The 20714-nt window shown below is 40.0% G+C and overlaps 1 protein-coding gene across 1 annotated transcript in view; it reads right to left on the bottom strand.

Annotated features, from left to right (window-relative positions):
- LOC136875736 (lipase 1) overlaps positions 1–20714 on the bottom strand; it is a 222707-nt gene that overhangs the window by 118389 nt on the left and 83604 nt on the right. The window contains exon 6 of the mRNA XM_067149308.2: positions 10443–10598. Coding sequence (XP_067005409.2) covers positions 10443–10598 — 156 coding nt within the window. The remainder of the gene's footprint in view (positions 1–10442; positions 10599–20714) is intronic.

Here is a 20714-nt window from a genome sequence, read left to right as displayed (position 1 = left end):
ATGTGTGATCAACATTTATTATAAAGTCATTAGATGAATATGCTGACTTGTATTTAAAAGTAGACACACTCTTACTCTGTGATGTGTTTGAAAAATTCCGTAAAATGTGTTTGACTATTTATATATTAGACCCTTGCTATTAAATACACGTCTTCCGTCTTTTGTGGGATGCCATGGTAAAGTATACAGGTGTTAGACTTGATCTTCTTACTCAAGTTGACATGCTTTGTTTTAGAATGCGAAATTCGCGGTGGACTTGTTTCGCTTGTTTACAGACATGCAATTGCAAATAATCAATAGTTTAACAATTATGATTCAGAGAAATAAGATTCTTATCTTATGTATTTTGATGTTAATAATTTGTATGGGCATGCAATGTCACAGGCTTTAACATATAAAGATTTCGTATGGCTAACAGAAAATAAAATTGAACATTTTGGTGTTTACCTGGCTGCTAAAGATCCTAATCGCGGTTTCATGTTAGAGGATTCTCTTGCTTACCCTTCTAATCTGCACACTTCACATTCTGACCTTCCTTTTTGTTTTGAAAAAATGATTCCCCCTGTTAATACGACAAAGCATGTTAAACTGCTAGCTAACCTATTTCCAAAATAGTGGTATGTTATTTACATTCAATGTCTTGTTCAATGTCTAGAATACGGTTTTCCATTAGAGTGTATTCATCGTATTATCGCATTTAAGCATGAAGCATGTCCTAAACCGTGCATCGATTTAAATACAGAGCATCGTCAACGTACTACTTCAACATTTGAAAGTACGTTTTTCAAACTCATGAATAACTCCATCTATGAGAAAAGCATGGAAAATGTACGCAAACATCGCGACATTCATTTAATTAATGAATGGGAAGGACGGTATGGGGCACGCAAGTACATCTCGAACCAGAATTTTAAAACCTTATTGCTGTAGAAATGAAAAGCAATTTATTTGGGAATGGTCATAACTAGATTTCTCAAAACTAATAATGTATGATTTTCACTATGGATTTGAAAAGCAGCAGTTTACAGATCTTTCACTTTGTATATGGATATAGGTAGTTTTATTTATCATATTCGGAATATGAACGTCTATGTAATGCGTAACAATTCTGAACACTTCGACAATTCTTCTTGTTTACCATGTATTCAATTTGACATTAAGCCACTAATAAAAGAGTCATTGGTATTATGAAAGATGAATGTAGTATGAATATTATGACTGAGTTTATTGGTTTATCACCAAAAATGTATGCACATGAGACAGAGAATTTCCAATCTGTGAAAAAGGCAAAGGGTGTACGTTCAAGTGTATTTAGCCATTTACATGTTCAACACTATCGTAATGTACTAGCATCTAAAAATGCTGCTTTTTGTAGGCAGATGACAATACTTTCACGCAGACACTAAGGTTAGGGTCATTCTCTTTTTCAAAATTCCCCGCCTCACACTTGTCAAGAGCACGTGGTGTGTGGCTAAATCCCGTCAAGATAACAGCAGTGAGATTAGGGTCGTTCTTTAACGCAACAATCGCCCTATATGTGCGCGCGCATCGAATATCGTAAAATTTCGAAATGAGTTTGCATTTTTTTCTACTGTACTACATAGCGCTACAATCGCCAGTCGATGTGCGCGCAACGAGCAGAATAAATGTTGCTTAATTCCATTTGATAATAAACGTCAGTGTAATAGTGATTCTCTTATGAGTATATCATGGGGGTGAAAAAACTTTTATAGCTGTTTGTTATGCCATGATTTTTTATGTAAATATTATTCATGAAATTTTATTATTGTGAATATAATGATTATATGTAAAAAGGGAAAAACCATCTAAAAATATTGAAAATAGAAGTAAATACAAAAATATTATTATATCATCATTAATTTTAAAATTGTATTTATATATACTAGATGAAAAATTATGTAAAATATATATTCTCTTGATGTTTAGATTTATCTTCATTATTTAAAATTGAAATTAGATTTTTTTATCATTTCTGTATTAATTATATATATTTGCAATACACGAAAATCACCAGTAGTGTTTTTCAATTATTTTTATTTCCTAATTACATTCATATATTCAGTATGTAACATTATGTTTATTTTCGAAAAATAATGAATATGAAAAAACATTTTCAGAAAATTCATTTCTATATTTATATAAAATCATATATAGTAAAAATAATATGCGTTTGCAATATTCAAAAAATTACTAATAAATGATGATGATGATGATGATGATGAATACGAAAAAATTGCTATATTGTTTTATTTTTACTAAATAGATTAACATCGCACATCTGTTCCTCTTCCTTTATCCATTTAATTATGATTTTTAATTATATGGTAAAACCTGTTATAAATGGGTAAAAAAATTCAAAAGGGTAAAGAAAGTATCACTTTGTCCTTACCGCACCCTCCTCCTTTATCTAAAGCTCCCTCCTCTTATTTAATCTAACGAAAAGAGTAAACATATAGAAAGGTAAGTAGAAAATTGTAAAACATATGCGACACATCTTATCAGGAGGTGAAAAAAACAAAAAGACACCTCTACACCATGCTTAACAGTTTGATAACATAACGTAAGTATATCTGCAGCAAAACGGGGTGATAGGTGTTATTAATGTTAATTTATTAAATTATTTGGTCTGATCCTCACATCCGTTATTATTTGCAAACTAGACCGGGAGATCGACATCAGATAGCTCTTCGATTGTATTAATAACAAAATTATGATTTCGTTTGTTCGTAAACCGTTATTGTGGATTACATTAGCTGATTGGATAACGTTCAAGTCTTCGGTTCAGAAATCTGTCAAGATAATAGCTGTGATATTAGCGTCGATTTCTTTTTCAAAATTCCGCGCCTCACACTTGACAAAAGCACGTGGTGTGTGCCTAAATCCCGTCAAGATAACAGCAGTGAGGTTAGGGTCGTTCTCTTTTACGCCACAATCGCCTATCGATGAGTTCGATTTCGAAATGAGTTTGCATTTTCTTTTACTAGATAGCGCTACAATCGCCAGTCGATGTGCGCGCAACGACTATCGAAAAATTTCGAGATGAGATTATATTTTCTTCTACCAGAGAGTGCTACAATTGACTGTCGATGCGCACGCATTACCCTTTCCACTGCTCGCGGATCTGCGCACCCCCCACCTGCTCAATGATGGTTGAATATAGATGCTCGTTGCATATTTTTAGGTACAGGACTCATCGCCAAGTCGGTGGGCCTCAAGGGGGGGAGAGAGAGAGAGATATCTCTCGCCCACCCATCCTCTATTTTTGTAAGGGGGCTGGGAGGAGTGGACTACCTCTCTACGCTCCCCCTGGAAATCAACAAATCATAAAAATTCTCTGAGGTTTGTCTTGCACTCTTGTGATCTCAGCACGTGGTTAAGTCCCATTAAGATGACGGGTGAGAGGTTAGCCTCGCCCACTTATTCAAATTCCGCGCCACACACCTGTCAAAACAAGAAAGCACGTGGGGTGAGGTTAGGACCCGTCAAGATGACAGCAGTGAGGTTAGGATTGCCCACTTAATCAAATTCTGCACCTAATACGTGCTTATGTTTGTAAACAAAAGAACATGGTTTGTTTGTAAATAATAGCACGCAGTATTAGGGGTCCATGACGTTGCTAGGGGTCAATGACCTCGTGGGAAAAGTCTGATTCAGCTCCCATTGTTTTGAAACATACATTGCCCTACTACTCCGAAGGTTAAGCTATTGAGGCCCACCCTATGATGGAGTGACCGCAAATTTCCTACGACTGCTGAGGAATTTCTGTGTGTTGGCACATATATATCTCCGTGACCGCAAATATCCGAGCATCTCTTCTCCTTATTCTAAAGTCTTCCCAGCCCATGGATTGTAACATTTTCGTAAGACTGCTCTTTCGTCAGAAATCGCTCAGAACAAACCGTGCTGCTTTCCGTTGACTTTTTTCAGTCCTGGTGAAGGTCTCATACACTGGAGCCATATTCTAACTGCGGTCTTACCAGAAATTTATGCGCCCTCTCTTTTACATCCTTTTTACAACAATCCCTAAATTATCTTATAACCAGAAGAAGAGAGCTGAAGAGAGCTGCAAAATTTCTCAACAACCTCATTAATATGATTTCCCAATGAAAATCATTCCTTATATTAACGCCTAGGTACTTACAGTGTTCCCCGTGATGTAAGATCACTCCATCAACAAAGTAATTAAAACTGAGAGGACTTTCCTCTTGGTGAAACCTACAACTTGACTCTGCTGTCCGTCTCACAACATTTTGTAGGTTCGCATGCAGTCGCCCACAATCCTACAACTCAACTAAACAGTATAACAACGTCCGCAAATACAGTGATGACAGTGATACGATGGAAAATAATCTGCAAATACGTGCTATGTTTGTATATAACAAAAGAGAATTCCTGTACATTCATTTGGAACAAAAACTATACCAAATAAAATAAGCTTCTTCTTCTCTTCTTTCCTAGAGATTAGTCCTGCATTGGTGCTGGGTCCTCTTCTAAACATGCCATCCTCCACTTCTTGCGATCAAGGACGTTAGCTTCAGTGATGCCCAGAAAACGCATGTCTTCCTTGATGCAGTCGAGCCTACGCTTCTTGGGACGACCTCGGAATCGGGAGCCTCCAGGAACAAATTGGAGGACTTCGGACGACATGACGATACCATCTAAGTCGTGCTTCTCGCATCTTCTCTGGGACAGGTGCCACTCGCAATCGCCTTCGGACATCTTCATTTCTGATATGGTCCAGTCTTGAAAGACCCAGTGACCAACGTAACATTTTCATCTCCATACCATGTAGAACCTGCCCATACTTCTTAGTCGCAGGCCAACATTCCGACCCATAGAGTGTAACTGTTCAGACCGTGGATTTGTAGAATTTTCCTTTCACGCAGTTGTGAATTTAGCACACCACTGACCTGACGCTACTTCAGCCATGTAGCATTTACTCGTGCTCGGGTGTCTGGTAATGTCTTTCCATCTGAGGTAGGTATTTAAATTGGTTAGCTTTAACTAGGCCTTGCCCATCGAAAATAATATTAGCGTAATAAAAAAATAACAATAACAATCAAAATGTCAAGAAAACATTTCGAAATATAGATGGGATTTCGGATATGGTCTTTATTTAATGATCTATTACACCCGGTGATGAACGAACACAACCACTGTCCACCATCTTAACTGATGCTCCATCCTTACACCATGGAGGACAGAGTTCTGCTAGCTGCAAACCTGTTTGAAGTTCAAATGTAAGACATAAGATGACACCACAGCATAGAGGCGTGATGATACACCATATTACCACTGAAATCTCACTTTTCAAAAATCTGTTGGTTACATGCTTATTCCGAGAAGGTCTTAAATTACGCCGGAAGCTTTGTACTGTGTTGAAAATTTGCAAGGGATTGCTGGAATAACTAGAGGGAAAATGAAATAATGAACTTGAGGAAGGTTCTATGACGTGCATTAGGTATGTTTCCTCAGAACGAGTCAAGAGAGGCTCTCACAAAAGATCCTGTCCGACCTTGAGGTTAAAAGAAGTTATCCCAAAGTAGTTTTATTACATTCGTTTAGATAGGGAGGAAAGGGGCCTCCGATAGGATAACAACGGTACCTGGCGAATGGTGTTGGAGTTGAAGGGTTTCGTTATGATCCTGATAACTCTGTTCTTCACTTTAGAATGAATATCACAAGAAGGTAAGGTGTTAAATCATAAACAAAGTGTTCGGCGCCTGCAGCATTCTGAAAAACATACTGATAAGTAATTTTGTATAATAATACGTTGTACAACGACAGCCCTAGTGTTTATCCAAAGAGATGATGAAGCTTCAGATTTTGGGTTGCTTTTTACTTTTCAGTGAATAAGTATAGAATTTAATAAGCAGAGGTAACAAATGTGCTTAAAATAAGTAAGTAGAATTCATGAATATTCGTTACCCATACTGAGAACAAAACTTTTGGCATTTTTTAACTATTTGTGACGCACTCTTCTAACATGTCGGTAGTTGACTTCATCGGAATAACATAGCTACTTCTTGCTGATTGTGCAGTCTGTGGTCAAGTGTATTACAGTAGATGTTTCTGTGCTCCACTCTGATGAATGTATATAAAGCAAGTGTGATAAAATGAACGATAAAATAGTGGCGGAATTTCCTGATATCCTTATGCCGGATTTTTTATTGAAACTATAAGTTAAATAATCAGCTACGCAAACTGGGAATTTCAGGGCAGAAAGAGGAAGAAGTAGAAATAATTCCAAAATGTAGATTCCTTGATAAGGGGAGGTTGTACCTTCCTAGGGGGCAAAATATCAAAAAAATTTTTTTTGCTCATAAACATTCCTTGGAGTGTACTTTACTAGATAAATATGTTTTAGAATGGCATTCTAGCCATTAAAGGCTTTAAATATTAATTTCCTTTAAGAGCAGCACACCTTGCCAAGTGGCCCAACAAGATTCCAGAAGTATACAGGTACATTATGTGAAGCTGCTAAGCATTGTGCTATTGCCTCTATGAAGGCTGCTGTCAGTGATGCAATTGAAATTAATGATAATTCTACAGATATTGCTGTGGCTGTTGATGGAACGTGGCAGCGTAGAGGGCATACTAGTCTGAATGGAGTAGTAACTGTAACAAGCATGGATAATAGCAAAGTGCTACATGTAGAGGTACTGAGTAAGTACTGTCATAAGTGTAGATTTATAAAAGATAATGAAAAACTTAAATTACATAAAGAAAGTTCTGAATGTAGTGTAAATTTTGAAGGGTCCAGTGGGAATATGGAAGCTGCAGGTGCAGTAAACATTTTTTCCAGGTCAGTTGATATGTTTGGGGTAAGGTATGTAAAATATTTAGGGGATGGAGACAGTAAGAGCTTCAAAAGTGTGGTAGAAGCAAAGCCATATGGAGATGTCAGTGTGGAAAAGCTGGAATGTATTGGACATGTCCAGAAAAGGATGGGAACCCGCCTTCGCAAGTTGAGGAAAGATATGAAAGGCATAAAATTACCAGATGGAAAACCACTATCTGGGAAAGGTAGACTCACAGACAAGGAGATAGACAGTTTGCAGAACTATTATGGTATGGCTATTAGAAGGAACTGTGACAGTGAAATGAAAATGAAGCAGGATATCTGGGCAATTTATTTTCATAAACTATCAACTGACACGGAGTCTTGTCATGCCTTGTGCCCAAAAGGACCAACCTCATGGTGCAAATACAACCGTGCTATAGCAGCTGGTGAACAGTATAGTCATAGGCACTCATTGCCTGTTGAAGTGTGCAATGTAATAAAGCCAGTTTTTAGAAGTTTGACTGATCAAAACCTGTTGCGTAAATGTTTGCATGGTAAAACACAGAACCCAAATTAATCATTTAATAGTGTAATATGGTCTAGAATTCCTAAAACAGTATTTGTAGTTAAGGATACATTGAATTTGGGTGTATATGATGCAGTTGTGTCATTTAATGATGGTAATGTTGGTAGAGTTAGGCTGCTTCATAGGTTAGGCATAAAACCTGGGGAAAATATGGTGAAGGCATGTTCCGAGTTGGATGCTGTCCATGTCAAGAAAGCAGATTATGAAGTTACTATGATGGCTAGGAAGGCAAGAATGCACTCAAGGAATGCTAAAAGGGCCAGGGAGGATAAAGAAAATGCAGATGACCCAGGATATGGTGCAGGGATGTTCTAAAGTGAGTAACAAACTATGTTCAACTTTGAAACCTGTTTTCTGAGATTTTATATTTTTAATCTTTAAGTACATTTTTCTCAGGAACTAAACATCACAGAACAGTATAACTTAAATACCACATAGGTACTGGGATTAACATTATTGATGCATTTGTTGAAGAGTTTAAGTTTAATATTTCAGAAATTATGAATTAATAAAAGTGAAATATTTGGATATTTTGGAAATTCTTTTAATAACTTGCAAAAAAATTCTGTAAAAATTACATGATAAAAGGTACTTGCCTACACAAATAGGTCAAAGAAGAGAAACCCTTCCTCTACCAGCTATTAAAATTTTATAACATTATCATGAACAGTTCAGGAGAAAAATGTACCTAAAAGTGACCAATTTAACATTGTGGGTATACAAGGTACAACCTCCCCTTAAGGCAGTGACGTGGTTATGGCCAGCAAAAAGGAGTTCATCAGTAAGAACAAATGTTTCTACGTTGACTACAAGGAGGCTTACGAAAGTGGGGACAAGATTGCGACAGCTGTTGGAAGAGATACAGGTGCCGAAAGATCACCAAATTTGTCCTGTTGACTGAGAGAGTACCAGAGCAAAAGTGATGATCCGGCTGCAGCTCTCCAGGGAGTTCGATATGCAGAGATGGTTGAGGCAAGATGACGCGTTGTCAACCATTCTGTCTGGAGCACGTATTGGTTCGAATACCTCTGAACCCCGGGGGTACCATTCGCAACAGAACCCTCCAGTACCTGGTTCGCAGACGATGTTGTTCTGCTCGAGAGAAGAGCGAGCTACCTGACGGAAGCTCTGCAGTACAAGAGCGAGGGATCACAACATCTGGGCTTCCAGATTAACAGGATAAAGTCAAGTACATGGTGAACACCCGAGACAAAGCAGCATTCCACGACGTGAGAGGCTTGGAATATGCATCTAAGACTGATGACACACGGAGCGGTTTTTGCCGAGTCGGCGCATGTTTATATTGTATCAGATGGGATGAATCAGACACAGCGGTGCTCGCCGACCGGCGGCAGAGTTGCCGACTCGGCCTGTCATTTAGCTGGCGGTGCAGCGAGCGTTTTGAAGACTTTGTGCGCGCTTTAGCGCCATTGATTTAATACATTCAGCTGAATCACGGCCGACTTCATGCGTCGCTCTAGCGAGGGATCCAGTCGGCCATGGCTGAATTTACGCGGCGATTGCATCATTGGTAGGTATTTCTGTATTAGATATCATGAAATATCTTTGAAATTCAATAACATACACGTAAAAGGACATATAGAGTAAGTGGACTTTTGGAATAAGAATAAGAACAATTATTTATTTGTATATAATGTTAGCTAGCTTCCTCACCTAACGTCGCGCTCACTAATGTGTTTTGCCCACTGCCTGCTCGATACGCACCCGATGACTGCTTATAAGCAGTCATTTTAGATGCAGATCGAGCAGGCAGTGGTTTCGTCACAGTCGGCAAAAACCGCTCTGTGTGTCATCAGCCTAACACCTACGTGAGAGTGGTACATATTAAGTACCAGGGAGCCCACGTGACTGAGGACAACGAGGTCAGACAGTAGATAAAGGCTAGTGTGACAACTGTAAACGAGTGTTACTTCACCTTCCAGAAGTTAATGAAGGCTGTAACGTTGTCCAGAATATTAAAACTCACCGTGTACCACGTTTTAATCCGTCCACGTGCTGTACGCTTGCGGGACGTGGACGCTAAATGAGCGTGACAAGAACTTTCTACTGGTGCAGGAGAGAAGGATCTTGAATAATATATTCGGCGTGCTTCACGATCGAGGAGAGTGGCACATCAGGAAAAACCAAGGGCGTTGTACGGTGAACTCGAAATCGCCGCAGAGGCCAAGAAAGAGGAGACTTCGTTACCTCGGCACATCGTAAGAATGGAGCAGGACCGAACAACAAAGAAGATACTTGAACAACATCTCTGCGGCCAACGAAGATTGGGTAGACTAAGGTCAAGATGGATGGACAACGTCTCGAGAGACTGGAGTTGTTAGGGATCCAGGGCTGGAGAAGAAGATTTCTGGACCGAAAGATGTGGACGAGTGCTACTGGAAGGGCCAGGGCCCTTCAAGGGTTATAGTAGCAAAAAAGTGAGTGTGACTGAGTATCCTGATACAGCATCAAGTGCGTCAAATTATACTGCAAAAAATTATACCGTCTGTGATGAGAGCTGTTTGGCATTAAATCCCAGAATGAAGGTTTAACATGAAACCAGTTCATACCATGGAGTATACATGTATGTAGTAGCTGTAAGTAATGACGCACTGGGAAAGGCTATCAGCTAACTTATTGAACCATCCTCGTAGTCATATTTTCATTTTTCACAACTTACTTTACGTTGTACCGACACAGATAGGTTTTATGGCTCATAGTTTCATTATCAGGACTTTGAGTATCTTCAATCTTCATCTGCTTATACTTGTTCTCGTATAAATTGTCGGTTGACTTGTCCATGTTTTTCGTTTCCTTGTTCAAATTTAGCATTAGTTCAAAGTCTGCAGCTGCTTGTACTTTCCTGAAATCAGTTGTTATCTGTGTTTGTTAGTTTTGGGGATGATCCTAACTCAGGGTAGCATTTTTCAATGCCATTATTTTGCCATCTATTCACTGCTTACTGCAGATTCCTCTTTCTTATCGCGGGAGGAAGTAAACGCTGTTAATAGATGGTAAGTTACTCACTCTATGAACGAGCATATTCCTCACCTTGTTAAGTGCTGAGCTGTATCCTCCAATTCCATAGAAAGTTTCCTCACAGATCCGTTGAGTTGAGCTACCATCTCGGCATGTGAAGTAAGCTAATGCAGTTCGTGCCTCAGATGATGACAGCATGTTTGCTGCCCGTAGCATCCCCAAAGTATCCTGAAACAGAACACTCTATGTTAAAAAGTACACTTCGAGCTATTTGAGTTGACTGCACGGACTCGCGTGTCAACAAACCCATATAACAGGGGAGAGCAAACTGCATGGCAACGCCAGCAACTCACTTCTGGTAGAAATATCGTAGAAAATGTCATAACAATAAGATTGAAGCATTAAACTATATAATCAATCTCTCGCCAATATTATTACAACAAGTATTACCGGGCGAGTTGGCTGTGCGCGTAGAGGCGCGCGGCTGTGAGCTTGCATCCGGGAGATAGTAGGTTCGAATCCCACTATCGGCAGCCCTGAAGATGGTTTTCCGTGGTTTCCCATTTTCACACCAGACAAATGCTGGGGCTGTACCTTAATTAAGGCCACGGCGGCTTCCTTCCAACTCCTAGGCCTTCCCTATCCCATCGTCGCCATAAGACCTGTCTGTGTCGGTGCGACGTAAAGCCACTAGCAAAAAAAACAAGTATTTTGGAAAGGAACTCGGCCGTAGGTAGTCACTAGCCTGGTTGAAAAAGTTGAAGGATGAATAGATGATTATTGCTTCTCGGCAGAGACACTGATGTCGAGTAGCTGACTCTGGCATGTGCCTAGAAATGCTTTAGATCGGAGGATTTACTACTTATGCAACCAGCAAATCCTAGGCCCACAATGGGAGGGATGAAAACGAGAACCTGGCGCCTGAAAACCAGGCTTCCTCGGCTAAGATAAGGTAGTCCAGATGGATGTGTCCCTGAACCTCTATGTTGGGAGTTGTGGACAGGTATAACAACCCGGTCGCGTAAAAAAATGCTGTTTCCAGACAAGGCTACAGAAACAGCCGGATAGAATTTCAGATCATAAGCAAGTTTGGAAAAAAGAATACGATATAATTTCTACAACATTGTAAACATATTTCCTTCGCGTCGCGCCGACACAGAGAGTTTTTGTGGCGATGATTGGATCGTAAAAGGCTAGGAGTGAGAAGAAATCGGGCATGCACTTAATTAATTTACAGCCCCAGCATTTTCCTGGTATTAAAGTGGGAAACCACGGAAAACCATCTTCGGGGCTGCCGACATCTTCTTAGAGAAATGTTTATTCTCAGATAAGTGTAGCTAAACGACAAACTTAAAGTAGCATTTCTTAGTTTTTGGAGCATATGTTTCCTGTCAAGCGACGGTTCATCTTGCTACACACTGAGTAGTTTATAAAGAGTATAGTAACAGTCAGAACAGAGAAACACGCTTCGCTTGTTCAATGAAAGTAGACCTTCAAGGAGCTATTTGCATTGAGGCGTGGTATGCGGAGAGCAAACATTGATAACACGCCAACAACACGATTTGCCAATTGTAGCTGGCGTCTTGTTTTGTATGACAGTACGAACCCTCCAGGATTGCAAGTAAGTTGAAAACCTACGGAAGGTACTTTGTGCAGGATTTTGGCATGTCCGAGGACAGCGGGTTTGGAGGCATGGCTTTCTTTAAGAATAATTTGTAAAATTCCCTGACATAAGTAACATCATATTTACAGAAGAAAGTTTATGTTTGAAATAAGCTTTTGTTCGAATTGATGTGAACATTCATTTACTTAATTTGTTCAATGTATCGTCACAAACTTTGCATAAAAGCAGCATGCGTACTCTCCCGTCACAGTAATTAACATCTTGTCTTAGGCAACAAAGTACTTAAGTTTTATTACTCTGAAACTCGCTATTTTCGTAGATTGTCAACAAATGGAAGAACTGGAACAACCAGAATCATCAAGATTGAGAAAGGCGTACGACGAGGCTGCGTATTGTTACTCTATTCATTCAACTTACGTTGGAAAGTAATTAAGTTCGCGGACTGGCCGTCTAGTATCGCTGTGGTGCACTACAGTGGGGCGTTTGCACCACAGGACTTTGCCATGACAGCTCTTCGCTAATCCCAGCAAGAGGCACTTTCGTGTATATAGATAAGCAGAACTACGGTCTCTGTTGTGAAGGGTAGTTGAATGTCAGCGGCGGAACTTGAGAATGCCGTAATTTGAGCAACGAGCAAATTTCAAACTTCTGCAAGAAATTAGCCACATCCGCTAGCGAAACGTTTGAGATGATCAGGTCGAAATCGTCCGGATCACCACGACGGGAAAAAGACGCGTGAAGGCAGCTCGAAGGATTATTTGATCCTTGAAATGTTAGAGCTAGTCGACGAGCATATTGACTGTAGTACGTACACAGGTGTACACTGTGTTGCCTACAGTGTAAGCGCCAGTCCCATTAGACTGACTGTAGTATACGAGAGTACGCTGTGTTGCCTACGTTGTAGGCGCCAATCCACGAACTTATTGACTGTAGTAGTATATCGTCGTTGCCGGGACAAAACCTCCTATGTGATAATATTTTTGGAGATATACTGACCCGCAGCACATACATTATGAAGAACGAGAATGCCTTGGCAATATTCACACAATATTGCACCTTAGATGACAGAACCTTACCGGCCAAATTTCTAAGCTAAAATATTTCACATAGGAGGTTTTGTCCCGGCAACAACGATATGCCAGTGGCGTGCACTGAACCCCACCTAGCCCTGCGCTGCTGGGGTAAAGAACTTTGCATTAATATTTTCTAATTATTCCTTCGAACGCTTTTAATAAAGTTTAAAAATTTCGAACATCTAAGCCAAGGCAAGTTCATGTGTCTCGAAAATCCGCTCGCACTACCGCAGTTCAGATTCTGCATCGAGCTGGGTTTCCTTGCCGGCGCGATAGAAAGCTACCCCCAGGGATATTTAAGGTCGCTTGGGTGACGCATGCACTTGAAGCTTCTTCGAGGCGGAGCTCTGGCCCCTCCCCCGACAGCAATTTACGACGACATGCCAGCTAGGTTAGGTAAGGGGTGTTAGTTATAATAATTTACACTAGAAGTCTTCAGCGCCACAAACTAGAGACTGCCAAAAAATTCATCATCTTAACATAGCCACTTGCACATCGTCTTGCTAATAAAATAGTGCCAGTATATGAAATCAATTGTAATATAGAAGAAAATATTTTAGTCTTGGGTTTCGGCATGTATACACTTTTTTCGAGCAATTCATTGATGGCACGTGCAGAGTATGTGTTCCGATAGGTGCAGAAGAGTATTTAGGTTTCCCAACATGAAAGCAGAGTTGAGCGCGAATGGTTGTCTGTGATGGTTTTATATAATGAATTTCTGTATTGTTCCTCTTGGATTATAGGTGAAGTTTTTGCCAGTTCTGTGGCATTCTTCATGAATATAACGTGTGTTATACGTCGTGACATATATTTTCCCTCGTTTGTTGTTGATGCACATATATACAGTATGCGAGTGAAACTATAAAACTTCAACGACGGTAAAATATCAGTTAAATTTTGCTGCTTGGTTGAGATAAGGCTTTTTAAGAAAAAATTAGTTAATCCCAGTGAATTTTTGTGAAAACCATCACTGTACTATCACGAAGCGTCACCGGATGAAACTGTAAGAAAATTGTTTAAAATCTGCTATAGATTAAGCTATGATGGTGTTGTCACTGCCGTGAATATCAATTTGGAAGTATGTGCGTCCGAGTGGTTGAAAATATTTTTGAAAATATCTTTCTCAGGTAGACCTTTCCAGGAAAAATGCCTTATAAAATGGTAATGTTGACTTTAGAGAGTGTAGTGGGGCAACGATTATTTATATTTTAAAAACATTTTTGCAGCTGATGCAATGAAAATGTTCACCGCATGCCACTTGTATATGCAGAGTATACTATGAATGATACCAAGTTAGATGAAACAAAAATTGTTATTAAGGTGGGTCGGAGAAATTTAAATAACCTTAGATAAGCGGATGGCACCACCCTGATTGCGAAAAGGAAAATAACGTCCTATTGAATAAAAGAGAACAAAATGCAAAGTCTGGAATAATGCTTAATGTCAAGAAAACGAACAATCACAGCCCCTCAGTCTATCTATTTCTTGAATATACAGGGTGAAGCAATAGAAATAGTTCCTAGCTTCATGTACTTGGACTCCAAAGTCACTGCTGACGGTGAGGGAAGCCCTGAAAATAAAAGACGCTTGGTTCTTGGGGGGAGAGAGGCAATGGTCAATCTCGACAGTATTTTCAAGAGTAGACATAACTTTAAGAAGAAAGGTCCGTATAGTTTTCCCAGTAGCGATGTACGGAAGCGAGATCTGGACAATAAGAAAGGCTGAACGTCAGAGAATAGATGCATTTGAACTATAGTATTGGAGAAAAATCCTTATGTTTCCGTGGACTGCAAAGAGATCTAGTAAGTCCATATAACAGGAAATCAACCCAGGATGTTCACCTGAAGCACATATACTGAAATAAAAAATGAAGTACTTTGGTCATATTATGAGAAGACATGATTCACTGGAGAAGATCGTAGTGCTGCCGAAGCATAGCGGTAAAGGGAGAAGAGAGTGACAACGGATGAGGTGGATTAATGGCATCAAGGAAGTCGTGGATCTCAGTCTGGAAAGTCCTCATAGGGCAGTACAGAAGGAAATGACGCACTTTGGTCTATGGGGTCATGGAGAGTCCGAACCAACTAAACTACTGACACACATGTCAGGAGATACCAACACTCTTCTTCCCTCCTGAAAAATCAGGAATGTTGCATTTCATCTTGGCCATACAGACGGTTTTCCTCTACGTTGCCCGCCTCACATCTTCAGGGCGAGAAATGAAAACTTGGACTACTACTAATTCTACACGCATTTCAATTTGGGGGGTAGAATGAAAATGATTCGATACATTTTGCTGTTATGGGGTGAATGAACATAAATAAAAGTTTCCCCATCTGAAAGACATATGAACGATCTGTGTATATTGGTATGCTTGAAATTTTAATTAATAAACCGTACTTCAGTCATCATTTTACTCAGTGAACTGGAACGTAATGTGGAATACGCTCAATGAATATGGCATTCCAGATAAAATCTCCAAAATCATCCACGAAGAAAACGTAACTGAACCTATCACAATCAGCTTTGGTTATCGCCAAGGTTCGTCCTCACTTCTACATCGTTGTCACTCACGTTGGATTGACTTATGAGGAAGGCAGTGGCAGGGAAATGAAGAAGGATACAGTGGGTGAGAACAGCTTCCTTGAAGAACTGGACTTTGCTGATGACATCTGCCTACTATACAAGAACATTGAAGACTAGGAATCTTTTCCTATTGATCTTGGAAAATATCGTGAGACGGATCCCACCAGTAAATTCCAATTGTATGATCCTAATGTGTAAGCCTGTCTTTGCTACTGTGATGGCATAACAATACTTCCTCGTCAGCAATGCTTGGCTGTTGATGCACTTTGTAATAAACTCTTGAATATCTCCATCATTACAGCTCGTACGGTAAAAAGGTGTCAGACATAAACGACTGAATGAAAATATTTTCTATGATTTATTACTGTTATGTGCTAATAGCAGGGCTGAGTAGCAGCTCAGATAGTAGAGCGCTAGCCTTCTTAGCTCAACTTGGTAGGTTCGATCCTGTCTCAGTCCGGTGGTGAAGGTGCTCAAATACGTAGTTAGTGGGACGTAAAACCAATAACATTAACATTATAATGTGCTAATAACATATTTCTGAATATGTTTCGAAGCTCGTGAAATAATACAGTATCCATGATCCTATATATAGTAAATACGAAGAAAGAGACAAAAATGTCGGTCGGTCACTTGCTTTCTTGGCTTACGCTGCCTGAACCGTCAACGATGGATCCCAAGTGTAAGCGTACGAATTGCAGAGCATAGAAACATCTACAAAAAAAGTCCGCGATAGCATATACCTATCTCCAACCGGTTGCCCTAAAGAAGCGATTTTATATTACAGTCCGCGGTAAAGGAAACATAACTCCTTAAGATTAATTAAATATTTCGATATTATCTTTGAACTCCTGATCGAAATAAATTGTTTGACCTCCTCCAGCATTTTATAAGGATTACAATAACCTTGTCAGTACATTATTTGAATGAATGGTTGAGAAGTTATGGCCATTTTAGACTGTAGTGGTAGTATGTGAACGTACAGCGTTTCTTCTACCTCGCCGCTTGGAGCGCTGTAGTCGCCTCGGATGAAAAATATCATCAGATATTAGACTGTGGTATTAGGGTCTCCGATGGAACATAATATTTCTCGAACAGCATACTGTGATGGAATAGGATACATTATCATGTTACGATATGTAGCACCCTTCTCTACTACACGGATTAGTCTTGCTTGACCAGGTCTGAAGGGCAGGAGAAAATTACTCGAAGTTCGCATTTCTTGCGGGATTTTATCTGGAGTTGCCAAGCTCTAGAATAAGCTTTCCTGGTTGCTCTCTTCCTGAATATCGTCGTTGAAGAAATACTCACAATGCTCTTCCTACACATTATTTTCTTTAAGACAAGACGCGCCTCCCAGCCACACATGGATATGCAGTCATCAGAACAGTTTTCGTTGTGTTCATTTTCCTGTGCATATTAGTAAAAGGAAAATGAACGTTACTGTTCCGTACTGTGGGAATAGGCCTATATGTTTGCGTGACATACTTACGCACTCCTGCAGTTTACTGTATCTAAATATGTTTATATTCTATTGTGGACTCAGCATTCACTTGTCTTATCTCCTAGCTTTCGCTCTTAATCCAGATTTTCTGCAGTAAAAAGTATCACAGATCATGAGTATATGGTTCCAGTTACAACCTCGTAATCTGCATACCTGGTGGCCTCCAGCTGACGTCCCAAAGCGATTGTCAGAAATCAGACGGACTACATCATGATAAATAATCATTTCCGAAATTGTATAAAAAGTGTAAAACCGTACCCGGGAGTTGGCGTTAACTCCGACCATATTCCAACTGTTAGAGTGATAAGACTGCGACTGACCATTCTGCCAAGGAAACTTCAGGTGAATATAATTGGCATAACGCGCATGAAATTTCCAGAGGTTCGAAGTAGAGTCGCAGAAATTCTGAACACCAGAAATTCAAATCAGGATATAAGATCTGAAATCACAGTAGACGAAGTAGCTTAAGAAAGCTACTCAAGAAATTGCACTTGACCAAGTAGGAATTTTATCTTCAGAGATGTGCAGTGTTCATTATTGTTATCAACAGTGTTCATATCCTATTTCAGTTCGAACATCATAGCCGGCGGAGCCGCGATGAGTGCTGGCCATACATAATGAATATTACATTCTTCTCATGCCTTACAAAGCAGCCGTCATCACAGAGTGACAGCAACATTAGCATCTGCACTGAAGTATTTAAACTGGAGAGTTCATGAAGAAGTACACTTTATCTTTTTTCAGGGGGTCCAACAGAAGAGTAGAGATCGCTGCCATCACTAGCAGACTCTTCTTTTTTCCAAGGTAGCGAGTCGATGGGAGCCCTCATCGGTTTCGTGCCTGCACTGGTGGGGGAAAAATCACTTTGTCCTGTTAAACAGGTTGGCAGGTCAGAACTGAAGCTCCCTCATCGCTACATGACGCCGGGTAATTACGTGGGAGAAGGGTCCTCTCAAGAAACAAACTTTGGTAAGAAAGAATTCAAAGGCATGTGTCGAAACTTATGATTTGTTGTACAGGAGGTAGGGTCCCCGGTACTTGAAACGAATATTGGGTTTCCTGATCCTGATTACCCTTTTTAGCAGGGCTATTCACTCGTCGCTCAACTGGGAAAGAAGAATTCGAGACTTCGTCACCTTCACCAATCTCGTGATCTGCTCAAACATCTGCTTGAGCCATGGAGAGCGGGAGATGCGGTGAAGCACCTTGGTCTGGAGGACTTGGAGACGACCAAGGGGCGTCTTGGGAATATAGCACCAGGCCTCACACCCATAGAGTATTATCGGCCGGATACACGCTAAGTAAAGTGACCGTTTGATCCTAACACTCAGGTGTTTATTAAACAAGAGGAAGCTCAAGGCCGCGAACCGGGCATGTGCCCGCTGCAGGGCCTGGTCTATATTCCATCTCCAGGTAAAGCCCCTATCGATGATCAAGCCAAGGTACTTCACCTTGTTCAACCATGGTAACTCTCGACGGCGGATATGAAGTTGACGAAATCTCGGCCGTCTGTACGAAAACAGAATCGCTTGGGTATTTTCCGGGTTTACTTTTACCTTGTTCTTGGTACACCAGTATAAAAATTTGTTGATCCAAGCTTGAAGTTTGTTGGTGACATCGCAATATCGTCGCTGAGCGGTATAAACTGCGATGTCATCCGCAAACTGTTGAACTTCTACATCAGGTACCTTTGGGAGATCGTTCACATGTAAGGCGTAAAGGAAAGGTGAGAGGGCTCCACCCTGTGGCACACCCACAAGGAGTTGACGAAGGTTGGACTTGGCACCTTCACAATTAGCAAAAAATTTCCGGTTTCTAAGGTAAGAGTGAACTAGCAGACTTGGACAGCTATTATTCTGGATCCAACCATCCGGTTTGAAAGAGACTATCCCGGACCAATGAAGTTGGCCATGAAATGACGAGCATTTATAAACCCAGCATCCCATATTTAAGTGAGAGACATACCATTTGCCCGGTAAACTGATTCGTGGTGTTCTGATACTCCAAAGCAGATGCAATGAACCAAAGCATACGTGGGAAACCCTAAAAACTCTTGGAATCCAGTACACAACACTGGAAATAAATACAGTGGGCATTTTAGATGATAGTGTGACTATTTTAAATCATTACGTATATTACTCCTAAATGATAACTTTTTAGTGTTTCCTTTCTTTTCAATATTTTTAATATTTTCGGTTATAATTGTCTAAATTGTAAAAATTCAGGATCCTCGTAGTTTGTGAACTGACGTCTTCTGAATATACAGACTATAAAAGAAAACAATTAAATTTTTGAATTAAATAATATCGAACAGTAATCATTTCACGACTTTCTGATATATACAAATTTGGTTTCCCTGAATAATTCTTGCTCATTTATATTTACGCCACATTGATTATTTACACAATATTGCATAATCTCATGTTTATTAAGAGTGAATTTCCCTTAGTCAGTGAAAGTCATAATTACTGGACAAATCAGAAGAATAATCTACATATACACACAGATAAACTGGTATAAAAGCAATACAACATTCACTCATATCTGAATATAATAATGTCTCACGCGATGTAGCAATTATCTCCAAAATTACGATATTTCGTAATAAGCTTAAAATGTATTGTTTCATAACTTCAGTATTTATCAGTATATGTTTTGTTATACTCTCTTCTCTCCTTTAATGTAACCATAATCATCTTTATAATCAATTCTTCTGTTACTTTCAGTTTTAAATTAATTTAATTATAACCAATTATAATCAAACCAGTGAGTGGTGTCTTGCATCATTGTATCCTCTTGCGTTGATTCGTTATACAGGGTCTCTCCTATAATCCCAGACCGTCCTTCGGCATTTTTAACCTCCGAAGCCTAAGTAGCAGTGCGGGAGGCGCGCGCATAGTTCCTGACCTTGCAATGAGCGTGCACGTGTTCAACATAGCATTAATAGCCAGTCTGAATCTCAGCTGTTAACATGGTGAGACAGTTCTCATTGCAACACCGTATATTTTCGTATGTAAAAGTTATTTTAAATATGAGTCGGCTCGAGGGGTACGCCATGCATTTGTTCAGCAAAATCCTGGGGAAGTTCCACCTTCACGAGCACAGATTCACGCAATTGTAAATAAATTTCAAACTACTGGCTCAGTGGTCAATAAAAAAAACATGCGCACACACGAACAGTTTTAACAGAGGTTTTGGTGTAAGCTGAGTGAACCTCAGGGCCATGTGTGCCTCCGGAAGTGGGAAATATTTCTTAAAGTGTTCGACATCCTGAAGGCAAATCGAACCCACGTCTTTCCGTGTGAACCGAGCACACCTTCACCGCCTCAGCCAGGCAGCCTCTAAACTCGATCATGAAACAATTCAAACATTACGCAACCGCGTGGCGTGTAAAAACTTCATATATCCGTGTGGAGTTGCACTGATCTCTCGTCCCCTCAAAATAATACCTGTCTGCGCGCAATTCTGTTTTCCCCGTCTCTGTATAAATTATGCAAGATAGCTAGACTCGGATTCGGGAACGGACAGGCCGGGAAATGCGTGGTAGGACGGGAATG

This window comes from Anabrus simplex, chromosome 6 (genome assembly GCF_040414725.1).
Source record: "Anabrus simplex isolate iqAnaSimp1 chromosome 6, ASM4041472v1, whole genome shotgun sequence".
Lineage (NCBI taxonomy): Eukaryota > Metazoa > Arthropoda > Insecta > Orthoptera > Tettigoniidae > Anabrus > Anabrus simplex.
Note: the sequence above shows the minus strand (reverse complement) of the source record. Positions and strands in the feature narration are given on the sequence as shown.